The sequence below is a fragment of the Astyanax mexicanus genome, chromosome 1 (assembly GCF_023375975.1).
Source record: "Astyanax mexicanus isolate ESR-SI-001 chromosome 1, AstMex3_surface, whole genome shotgun sequence".
Classification (NCBI taxonomy): domain Eukaryota; kingdom Metazoa; phylum Chordata; class Actinopteri; order Characiformes; family Acestrorhamphidae; genus Astyanax; species Astyanax mexicanus.
Window position 1 is genome coordinate 65,667,334 of NC_064408.1, and position 12,941 is coordinate 65,680,274.

Consider the following 12,941-nt stretch of genomic DNA (forward strand, 5'->3'; position numbering starts at 1 on the left):
ACGTAGTAGTTTTTACGCCTCCTGCTATTAATGTTGAAATATGCCGATTAAACTTAAAAGAGAAACAAACAAGGGTGCGTACATTCTACTATTTACAGTTTAATTTAAGGGCAGCCACATTGCTAGTCTGTTAAGTGCCTTTTTTCCTTGGAGTCACTTCATTACCATGAAACACCACACCAAACCACAGAAATGTTCATTACTCTGCCTATGACTAACCCAGTATCAAAAACAAGTTCTGTGTACTTTCCACAATGCACCATAAGGTATAAGCACAATATGAAAGGGAGCTTAGTAACAACAATCTTTCTCAACAAGATGCTTTTTTAATCTTTTTTTATTAATTTTTGGTATTCCAGTCTTCGGTAAACAAGACAAAATAACTGCCGATATTCCAGTACCATACCCAAATATAAAAACAGACAGATCCAGAATTTTGGCCCACTAGCTAAAAAAAAAAAAAAAAAAAAAAAAGGCAGTTTATAGCAGAGTACATTCAATCTTTCAAAACAGAAAAAATATTTATAGCTGCTATAACTCTAAATTTAAAACTAAAAACTAAAAAACTAAAAGTTCAAGTCAGCAAAAGCCCTTGAAAAAGTTATTGCCAAAAAAAAGTCAAAATTTGTACAACAATATTCACAACGTACCTAGCAAAATGCAAATATTTCTTATTAATCACAAGCACAAAAACACATGAAAGCATGTAACAGTGTTCCAGAATTTGAATCCTGGTTTAGAGTTCAGTGTTTAGCATCGTTTCACCTTAGTGTAATTAGTGACTGCAGTGTGTAAATAACTTCAGCCGTTGGGATCCAGATATTTAGGTTCCATCTTGTTAAAAGCAGTGCAAAGCGCAAAGAGAACAAAGTACAAATTATTTTCAAATATTCACACTAAATGACCTTAACTTTTTGACCTTACTTTTAAAGCAGTTTACATTTTACAAAAATAAAGTTATACACAGCTATAAAAGTGTAGTAGTCATAGCAGGTTCACACACTCACACCAATATATCTGTGTAGTAGTTTTTATGCCTCAAGCTATTTTCCACAAAACACCTTATTACTTTGGATCAATTTCAAGTGGATGTTAAAATAGACACAAGGGCTGAAACACTGAAGTTTCTGAAGGAAGATAGGTAATGCCTAAATAAAGTGTTAAGTAACTAATGGCAAAGGATCTTCATAAGGGACTGTTATTTGAAATATGACACTGCATAGTATATTAAAAAGTACACTACCCAAGTTCATAACAAATGTAAAACAAACAAACAAAAATACATACATGCGAAACAAATGTTATGTTACTTGGGAAACATTTGTAATGTGCATAGCATAATGGGGGGGGAAGAGCTGAAAACCTTTTCAGGTAAACTTCTGAATGCAGCATAAGATAATGCTATAAGGGCATCACTGTAGACTACACTCAGGTTGAAGATTATCCATTATTATCCATTCGTTTTTACAGAGAGCTTTGCTGAGTTGATACAACCTTCTTCTCTTGGATGACGACTTTTCGTGTAGATGGAACTCCGCTTATTTGGACTGAGCCTGTGTTCAATCCAACAGTTCCACTCTGTGACCCTGCGCTGGAGGTCATGCCCCTCTGCATCAACCCATGAACAACTCCAGATGACCCACCCTGTGCCTCCATAAACAGCATATTCTGAGATCCGCTTGTTGCAACACCTCTTTGGAGAGACCCTTGCAGCATGGGACCTGACTGCCCATCTACGAGCAACAGGCCTTGAGAGCCAGCTAATCCACCTCTATTCAGCGTCCCCTGGAGGACCTGTCCACCTTGTGCAGCCCCGTCCACCAGCAGTAGCTGCGATCCCGACAAGTTAGCCGACTGCAGCAAGCCTGTGTTTAGAGCCTGGGTGGATCCTCTGCCTGTCTCCAGCAGCATCACTCTGTTGCCACCTCCAATGGTGCCCTGTGCTGGAACAGCACCCTGCACTAGAACTCTCTCTGCCATTGGAGCGCCGTTCAGCATGTACACGTTCTGCCCCAATCCAACAGTAGGCCTCTCAGCCAACAGCATGGTGTTGGATACTTGCGGCTCCACCACGTAGTACATGGGCTGCTGCTGAACCATCAGAGTCTGGGCTGGCTGGACGTCAATCAGAGTCTGGCTGGGCTTCACATTAATCAGAGTTGTGGCGGGCTTTACGTCAGCTGCTACTGAGGCACGGCTGTTTGTAACCATTACATTCTCGACTGTATGCACAGAGGAAGATGCCGCAGGTTTGGGAGGAACATTAACGGTGTTGACACGGTGGGTTTCAATGGAGACCGCTTTTGGGCGTTCCACAATCGGTTTAGGAACAGATGGAGGTGGAGCGGCAGCTGGAGGGGCTACAACCTCTTTTGTGAACTTTGTGCCTCCACATATCTCAGCGAGAGTGGTGAACTTAGGCCCAAGGTTGTTAAGAAACTCCAGATCGTTGTCCGATTCGAGGAGACTGCAGCAGCCAATGGAACCAACAGGAGAACCTTGACCTTCGTAGTTATACATCAGCAGGGAGTTTTTGGCCGTGGCATCCAGCTCCATACTCTTCTGCAGGGGTGATAAAGACAAATTCACATTAAGTTTCTGAAACCATGATTTAATCTTTAACATTTAGTCTAATTATTCAGTGACTTGAACCTTTTGAAAGTTACTGCTATGTTTGGCAAGTACTGCTCTCTACACTTCAGAATTTATTCTGCTATATCCACTAATGTCATTTATGGCCACAAGAGACTCAGTTCCTCACCGCAAAAAACTTCAAGGCACTAAACCTTTTTTTCCCTGTGATAAGTTTTTGTTTTTGTCTTACTAAGCATTTACAAGTATGAGGTTATTTTGGTTATTTGCTTATTTTAGGAATACTTATCTTAATCAATCTTACTTATACATTTTCAGCAATACGAACTGAAAACAAAACAAAAAGTCACTGGTCAAGTTATTCTGATTCTTGTGTCCAAATTTAAAACAAAAATAAAATATTTTTGCTTGATTTAAGTCTTACTTCGTTCATTTTAAGACTGTTTGAGATTTTTGCTTAATATAAGAATGTTTTAACATATTATGTGGTATTGTTTCAGATGAAGAACACTTTCTTTCACACTGAACCTTTGTTTAATATATCCAAAGAATCATATTTCCGAACAGGGAAGCCTTTTATATGCTTTCTTGCAATTCTAATCTAATCACTCTGTTCTTAATTGTTACCAGTGATTTGCATCTAAAAGTAAACTTTCTGTATTTAGATTCATAAAAGCCTCTCTTGATTTCTATTTATTTTAAAGAGTTTATCTACTCTAGATGTTTTCCTAGCCTTTTGGTCTTGCAGACCCCTACAGAGCATTGATTATTATGATAGGGATTTTACACCACTGCAGTTCTCCTATGATTCAATTGTGATTAATTTTAGATTTACTTACTTGTGAATAGTACTGATTCAAATACTCTCCTGAAAGGGCCATTCCATCATCAAACTCCTCTCTCATCATTCCTAGACCAGCAGCACTCATCCCATGGTCCATTGTGGTCATCTCCATCTGATAGCCTCCCCCTCCCGAAAAGGTAGATGCCATGTAACCTGCTCCTGCTCCTCCTGCTGCTCCTGCCATACCAGCTCCAAAAGCAGCAGCTGCATAGCTGCCTTTAGTGCCCATGTTGACCAGGCCACCAGAATCAACCTCTGGTCCAGCAAGGTGTAAGGGTACATCCTGCCAAAAAGACAGTGCCAGAAAGATTCAAGATAAGTGAAAATGAAATGCATATTGAATATCTGGATATTTTTTTACCTTCCAATTCTCCATAATTAACTATATATTTGATGACTAAGAGTACACACAAATCATTTATATAACATACATTTAACAGCTAAACTGAGATTAACTGTGAAATATTGACAATATTTCTGGACTTACCCTGTCTTCTCCTTGGCCTTCTGTATGGTAGGCAATCAGGTGCTCTTTAGTATCAAAGGGCATCTCTGCAAAGGCTCCTCCCATGCCAGCTGCTCCACACTGACAGAACAGCAGCAGAAGTGGGATAACTGTAGAAAAAAAATTATTCATTAGATATTATAAATGAATATTGAGTTATTGTAGAACTACAGTTGCTGAATTTATTGTTTCTTGTGTTCATTTAGAGAGAAAAGCCAATTTTATTTTATTTTTTTTATTATTATTATTTTTTTTTACAATTGATTAATTTAGAATATAAAAAAATGACAATAACATTGCTTATAACAATTTACAATGTACAATGTACAATGTACATTATCCAAACATAAGGAGCTATTGTGACAGGCCTACATGTACATGACACTGGACTTCTCTGGACTACTCTTCTGCAGAGGTGAAGAATTTTATATTAAGTTTCTGAACCTAAGATTTAATTATTAACTTTATAGAGTATAATATTAAAATATTGTCCCACCAGCCATTGAAAAGTATTTATTTATTTATTCTGCTACTTCTAGCAGCAGTAAAGTCAGCAATGAACAAAATTGACCCAATCACAGGTGTTTTAAATGGTCCTAAATAGACAATAACACTGTTAATCATGATTAGTTTTAAAAGTATACATCATCCAAACAAAAATATTTATTGAGACAGGCCTACAAGTATATGATTCTGGACTTACGCAAAAGCATGAGGAGACCCAGGAGGAGCAAGCCAATTCCAGCTTTACCAAGAACTGCTCCCTTCTGTTGTGCTCCACGTACACCACACAGGCCATTCTTATCACAGCTGCACACGTCCAACTTTAGCACCTGTGGTTCTGGACAGGACAACCCTTGCTCGTCACGCACCTCCACGGTCACTTCCCGAGGACCAGGCCACAGAGGCTCATGGGATCTTAAGATGGCTGTCGTGTCTACAGTAACAATGCAAACATTAACATCAATGTAATAATTACATACTACACAACTGATAAGAGACTTGTCACTCTACTTGCCTTGATACTTATAGCAACATATGCTAATTCAACACCAAACAAGCTATTTTTTTGTTTTCTTTACACTGAACTGAAACTCCATTAGACAACTAATGCTGCATACCATTTAAGTGCTCCACACTCCATTTTCCCTTGGTCTTTTCTGGGACAATGCTGAAAGTGAAAGGAGCTGCATTAGGAGGAGCATCTTCGTCCACTGCAGTGACATATATAGCTTCCTGGATGGTGCACATAGTCTGCACATTGGTGGTAAGAGTAGGGCAGTGGTCATTAAAGTCCTCGACCTGAATGGCGATGGTGCCTGTAGCTGTTGTATAGGGTGCATCTGCAAAAAGAGATCCAAAAGAAAAGTACATTTTAGCTCCATTAAGTTTGAGTGTTTCTGAAAGTAACTTGAACAAAATGGCAAGTCTGCTAAATATCTTTACACATGTGATGACCAATCTGTACTCTGCAATATGCTTGTTAATGCAGCCTTACTGATTATGAACAGCACATCCTGTAAAGCAAAACATGTAGGACAATACTTCTGCAATAACCAGCAGTTAAATGATGCAACTAGACTCCCCCAAGTGGCTATACATTTAAATTACTCCTGTCTTTCCAAATCTGCAAATGCAGTGTAGACTTCAAGAAACAAGACAAAGAGGCTAACTGCTTGTTTATATTGTACTCCGATAAATAGTGTAAGTGTTTAACCAAATGGGGAAAAAAAATAATAATAATAATTTGTATATAATTATACAAACTTTTCAGTGCAACCTTACACAATAAATATAGTATTGACTACTTTAAATAATCCCCCTGCAGGACAGATAATGTCAGTGCACCTATCAGTCTTCATTTTAAACAAACAGCAGTCAGAAGAGAATGTCAGACAAAGACCTATAGCTCCACCTAGTGATAGACTGTTGCATTGCAGTTACTCACTAGCAGTTTACGAAGACTGAACATGATTTTTTTTCTGAGAAACATTATCTTTTGGGTCTAAATTCTAGATCAAGAACAGTATCACTCCTTTAAACAAGAAAGCAAGTACAGAAGAATATTACAAAATCTTTTGCTTACCCTGGCTGATACACAGGACTTTAGCTGTGTATGTTCCATTGACCAAGTGTGGTGACTCCCGGTCTGGAAGTTTGTTCAGTCTAATTTCACCCGTTTTCTCATCAATGCTCAGCCAGTTTCCTGGGTCAAGGCCTTTGGCATATCTGAGAGTAAAAAAAAAATAATAAAAATTACAAACTGCCATGTTAATTCAATGTGTTGGGAAAATTAAATGCAGTAAATGTAGACTTACCTCACGTTCTCAGCAGGTAACTTTGTATCCCCATCAATAGCAGGGTATGTAGCAATGACTTTTGTTACGTCGAACGTCTTGCCATCTTCAGAAATGGGGATTGCTTTCACTTTGGGGCTGAAGCGTGGACCCTCGGGCTGGTTCTTTACTTTGATGTTCACGTTGTAGACTTTACCACTATTTATGCCGCCTGCGCTACCCGGGCTGCCTGGGCTCCAAGAGCCAGAACCTCCCGTCCATGTTCCACTGCTCGAACCTGATCCTGCTCCCGCTCCGCCACCACCAGCACCGCCACCTGCACCGCCACCTGCACCTCCCGAAGCTCCTCCTGGGAACACCACTCCAATTGTTGATGAACCTCCTGTCACTGAGGGATGGTATGGAGCCACATTGGCCACCGCAATGCCCAGATTCATGCCTTTCACCTCTTCATAATCGACAGCCTGAAACAGAGGAAACATCACTGTGTCTGCGCACTACAAACGCTAGCTGAAGATCACTCTTCTGGCTTGAAAACTGAATGACATAAAACTGCATTATAGACTGGGTAATAGATAATATCAGCAGCAAATTACTGTATTCAAAGCAATTATACCCTTAATAACAAAAAAATTGAAGAAAAAAAATAAGAACCTTGTCAAGCATCAGGACTCCCTCGTTGGTGTTCGGATCAGTGTAAATGCTGAAATGGCCCCCTTCATTGCCTGAGACAATATTGAACTTGGCTTGCCAGTTGTCGGTGCCCTGCTCGTCCAGATCAGTTGCTTTAATTCTCATCACCTCCACTTTCTCTGTGTTCTCCTCAATACTGCCTTCATACTGAAAACAAATTGAAAATCAAAATTTAACCTACATTTCCGCATATAAAAGAACTATAAGCTAATTTGGCAAACATGACAAAAACATAAACAAATCTCCCTTACTGCTTCCTTCTCCAGTTTTGGGACATTATCGTTTACATCCTTGAGCTGGATCTTGAATGTTGCTGTTCCTGATTTGCATCCTGGGGCCCCGTTGAGGTCTGAAGCTTTTACAGTAAGTGTGTACTGCGGGTTGGCCTGTAGACAGAGCAATTACAATCATTCAATACAATGCTTAATTTAAAATATATATTAATAGACAGTTTGCTGAATAGCCACTTAACTTAAAAGTAAACCCAACTAAACAGACAAAATCACACCTTCTCTAATTAAAACTTTTTTAGTTTTGCACCCTTTAACCTTACCAGGCCTATTAAACATTTTTTTCTGGTGGTTTTAAATGAGTAAAATTAAGGTGGATTTGGTGGTTATAATGAAGAATTATTGTAACATTGTTGTTGTGGCATCCTTTTGAACATCTAATTCCTAATCTATTAAGCAAATGTCTTTTTGACAACTTACAATGAATTCTTACCTCTCTGTCTAGGTTAGCTCCATTTACAAGAACATCTCCATTAGGAGCGATCCTAAACATTGCTGCCCCTGCAGGGTCTTGGTTGATGATTTCGTAGCGAATCTGAGAGTTGGGGTTCCCAGGTTCATCAGCATCTGTGGCTGTTATTCTCATTACAGAGGTACCTAGAAATAAATAATAATAAATAAGGATTACTCATGCTATGCTATACATGCTATGTTCCATTGCTGTCAGACAAAATCTCGGGAGCTCCATTTTTTCTGTTTTAGAATCATATATTTTTTAAATAGTATGATGATGAATTTTATCAAGACTATTTAATAAAAATCTCGTCTTATCCCAAAACTTTGACATGAGTATATATACTTACAGAGAGAGATAAAAATGCTTGGTAGAATTATTTCCACTATTTGGGTAGTTAAATGAATAAGAATACATGCAATATAATTGAGAAGGTAAACTTGCCTACTGGGCTGAGTTCATACACAGAGCCTGGTGAAATACTGGGGGGGAATATGGGTGCATTGTCATTCTGATCTTTCACCTTTATCCTCAACTGAATATCATTCTCTGCCACTGTGCCATTAATAAATGTTGCAACTCCAGAAAGCTGCAAAGTAAAAAAAAAGTATGTTATTAAACCGAATAAAATGATCATAACACCAAATACAAATATCTGAAGACAGCATACAGTCTAAACATTAATACTAGCAATTCCAGTATATATTGGACTAAATAAATGGTAGAATAAAAAATATTGATATGTATTTTTTTTCCAATAGCAACATAACTGTCATGTACACATGAATTATGACTGATGTAACACCTGAATCCCTGTCATGTCATAAGTGAATTACAGGTCTTAAAATATGATGCCCTTTAACATTGAACACACTTACATTGAATTGAGGGATACTTTCTCGATCAAGAAGTCCAGTTATCCGAACATTGCCATTGTCAGGATTCACTACAAACAGGTTAAAGGGTGGCTGATCCACTCCAACTCCTCTTAGAGCATATCTCACTAAGTTTTTTTGTCCATCATCCTTGTCTGAGCGAATCTAAAAATAAATAAATAAATAAAACAAGAGATTATCAAGAAATTATCAAACTACTTCATTATCAAAACAAATTATTTTGATAAAAAACTAGGAAATTATCAAAACAGTTATTATTATAACAGCATCAATAGAAAGAAATAATTAGATAATAGGATTCTTACTCTAGCAATGAATTCCTTCTTGGTGTAGTCCACATTCTCCTCCAGAACTTGTGGAGGAACAATCCATTCCCTCTTATGCCTGCGAAGAACTAAAGAGGACTCCTTTCTGGCTTCAGATTCAAATACATGCTAGAGGATAAGACAGAGAGAGGGATGGTATGAACCTTCATTTTTCATTAAAAGTATTTTGTGTGACTGTCTTAACCACAAAGATCTCTTTCTTATTTGTTTCTGCTGTAGCAAGTAATCTGTCTTCAGAAATCGTATACAAAAACATACAGAACTGTTGAGAGTCTCTTTAGTTTATATTGGCATTGACAGGCTCAAAATGGCGGAAAAATCATACACTGTCACTGGGCCCATGCAAACGAGCCATCTAATTGACAGCAGAATACCTCCCATTTTAGCTAATCTGTTGTCTTTCTGAAATTGTGTTTCTGGGCTTTTAATGGTGACATCATGGAAAAAGCAGTTGTGATATTCGTTGATGTTCTACATGAACAGAACATTACCTTTGTGTATGATACATACAGCTTTGCATGCAGGCTAATCTAATGTATGACATAATACATTAACTGTAAACTGTACTCAGACTTATGATTGTGACACTGACATGTGTTATCAACACTGATCAGAAAATACAGTGACTATAAACAACACATTTATACATTAACTAAACATTCATTTTGACAATATTTGCCCAATAAATTCTTTACCCTGCATTCTAATCAAGATATTTTGCTTGCAATTATTTATGCCACTAAATATTCACAAGGGAATTTTGCTTTCATCAGACTCACTACCAGACATTTCGACTGATTCAAGACCACCTCAATCTGACCACACACTGACTTGGAGAGGCTTGACCTAAATAAATAAGCTGTACAATAACGTAATACACACATCTAAAACACTTATAATATGTTGTAAGCGACTATAAAAACTAGAATTACATCAGGAACCAACACATGAAAATTGTATGTTGCAACACATGAATAATTTGAAAAACCATGAGCATAAACTTGTCCAAACACAGTACCAATATACATATGGGCTATATAAAGAATAGTTCATTTAATACTGATTCAATCTTATGTTTTTTTATATGTAATTTGTATTAAACTTTACTTCTGCTAAATTTGTTTATCTTGTATATATGTTTGTTTTTCATTTTTATACTCTAATTTGATCTAGCAGTGTAGAAAAGGACATTTAAGTACTAATTACTAATATTGATATTTTTATTTGTTGGAAGCACCTTTCATTTAAAAGCATTGTGAGTGTAGAAGAGAACCTTTAAATAAATGAATGTTGACAAAATGTCATAATTTCGAGATTAAACAATGGCTGTAAGGCAATGTTAAATAAAGATTGTTTTAAAAGTTGTACAAGCAAAAAACGATTTGTTATCAGGGATGCGCTGTGTAGAAAGTCACTGGCATTTACTTCTACTTTTACAAGCCCTAACAGAGGTATGGGCTGTGTATACTGTTTGTCACTCAGAAAATGAAAGAACATTGAGTGATGTGCTGTGTCTCGATGGGCTGTGCCACAAAAGCAGTTTCAGCCAACACCCTTACCTAAACCAGAGCTGAACAGTTTGGGGGAAGGTGGTATCACAAAGAATGCAATGTGAGATCTCAATCCAATCCAGTCTGGTCTAGTGGGAATGAGTCCATTAACCTATGTGTAGCTGCTCATGCTAAAGTGACATTAGACTGAACCAAACAAATGTACTGTCTACAACAAATATAAAGAATAGGAGAACAGAGCTAATTAACTAACTTAACAAAAGGGCTCATTGGGAAACCTGCTGGACCAGTAGGGTCTTGTCCAGCTACTATCCACAACAAGGGTCAACGTACTAAACAATCCAGCTCAACACCAGCTGATCATAAAGAAAAAAGAAAGAAAAAACATACTCTATGCTGGTAGTCTAGCATGGTAACTAGCTCTTGATCAGCATATAATAGCTATTAGTGCTGCAACTACCCAGCTGGCACACAACCAACCTTTGAAACAACATTTAATGTTAAGTGGTTGTGCAAACATTAAAATTTTAACGTTTAATCTACATATGTTCTTAACCTTCTGCCTTTTGGAGGAACTTTTTACATTTCATCACCATACATTTTCAACAAACAGTTTAATAAGGGGAGAAAAAGTGGGTTACATTTGCTTTTTAATTTGGCACCAATTCTTCACCATAATGGGGCTATATTCATGTTCTATTAGTTTTGCTGTTAACCATAGTTTTTTTTTGTGAGCCATGGTTTATTAAAGGTTGAACGTACAACGTTCAAGAGATGTTTATTCAGAAAAAGAGAGAATAAAAATAAAATAAATTCCTTATTATTTAATACAGTTTTTTTATCCTCTTTCATACAATTTTGAGAACCCTGAATGTGAACTATGGTTTATTAAACATTGAATGTATGACATTGAAACAACGTTGCTATATCAACATTTATTCACTTTTCAAAATCAACACCAAATTAAACGTTGATTCAACCATAACAACGTACAACGTATCTATATGACCTGCTGGTCTTTGGTTTCTTTTTCATCAGCTCAGAACACACTGTGGGAAGTCTAAACAGTCAGAGTAACGCAGATGAAGCCAGGCTTTACTTTTTATAATAACTTCATTTAAATGTATTAAGCCGTGTTTCTCCTTGTTTATCCAACCTAGGTTAGCCAGCACAGGCTAACCTAACCTAGCTAAGATAAGCTAAGTTTAACGTATTTAACTAGCTACATGGTAAGTGATCGGGCGACAGGCTGCTGGTCTCCTAGCGACCTCACTCTACCGGCTGAAGGCAGTTTAACAACGTCAACACTGTTAAAAACAGACCCAGGCCGCTGATACTGAGAGAATTACCGCTGAAAGAAGCGCATAAATCACAGAAACAACTAGAAAGAGCCATTATAAAAAGTTCCAAACAACTCACCGATAAAGCGAAACAGAGGAGACACAGCGCTGCGCACACAGACCGAGCCATATCCGGGAGAGCCGCGGAGCTCCTGCGGCAATCACACACAACTTTACTCCCCCGAGCCGAGAAGCGGACTATCACCACCTACTACCAGCCCCAGAGAGAGCGATCACTGATAGAGATCCACCCAGACTCTCACACCCTCACCATCAGCCACACACACACACCCAGCCTCGCCCCGGGGCTCAGAACCTCCTCCTCTCAGGTACGAGAGAGAGAGAGAGAGAGAGAGAGAGAGAGAGAGAGAGAGAGAGAGAGAGAGAGAGAGAGAGAGAGAGAGAGAGAGAGAGAGAGAGAGAGAGAGAGAGAGAGAGAGAGAGAGAGCACCAGGTGGTTTCCGGAAACAACACGGGAACTTGTCGTCCTTTCAGAGCAATTAAATATTACACACTGTATTTTCGTTGACAAGCAGAAACCTGTTACCTCATTTAAATTTGACATAACATTATGAACACTCATAACAGGCCTGTAACGATAACATTTTTGTGAAAAAAAAAAATTGTTTTTATTGTAATTTAAAGACCATTTAAATGTCTTAAAAAATAGAGGCTCTGGAAAAAAAAACTTAAAAATGATGAGTTTCTTTGATTTTACCAAATTGAAAACCTGAAGAAGAAGATCTATCTATCTATCTATCTATCTATCTATCTATCTATCTATCTATCTATCTATCTATCTATCTATCTATCTATCTATCTATCTATCTATCTATCTATACTTTTATTTAGCTGTATATACCAAGTGTTGGTCATTGCATGACTGGCTAAAATACCCCAGCTAGCATTTCAATGTTAAAATAACAGTCAATAAATGTTGATGTTTTGGTTGAATCAATGTTTCTGTTATGGTTGAATCAACGTTTAATTTGGTGTTGATTTTGAAAAGTGAATAAATGTTGATATAGCAACGTTGTTTCAATGTCATACATTCAATCTTTAATAAACCAGTTCACATTAAGGGTTCTCAAAATTGTATGAAAAAGGAAAAAAAACTGTATTCAATAATAAAGATTTTTTTAATTCTCTCTCTTTCTAAATAAACATCTCTACAAAGCATAAACTGTACAATT

General features: G+C 37.5%; 1 protein-coding gene across 1 annotated transcript; it reads right to left on the reverse strand.

Annotated features, from left to right (window-relative positions):
* Positions 1-319: 319 nt before the first annotated feature.
* On the reverse strand, positions 320-12,000 carry dsg2.1 (desmoglein 2, tandem duplicate 1). Its single transcript, XM_049481885.1, has 14 exons — positions 11,828-12,000; positions 8,877-9,005; positions 8,554-8,715; positions 8,120-8,264; positions 7,655-7,818; positions 7,183-7,317; positions 6,893-7,078; positions 6,260-6,702; positions 6,028-6,170; positions 5,063-5,284; positions 4,645-4,878; positions 3,924-4,051; positions 3,432-3,719; positions 320-2,562 (listed from the first exon to the last, which is right to left on the reverse strand). Exons 1-14 carry the CDS (start codon positions 11,876-11,878, stop codon positions 1,465-1,467), a joined length of 3,528 nt encoding a protein of 1,175 aa, XP_049337842.1. The 5' UTR covers positions 11,879-12,000; the 3' UTR covers positions 320-1,464.
* Between the last annotated feature and the right edge of the window lie 941 nt (positions 12,001-12,941).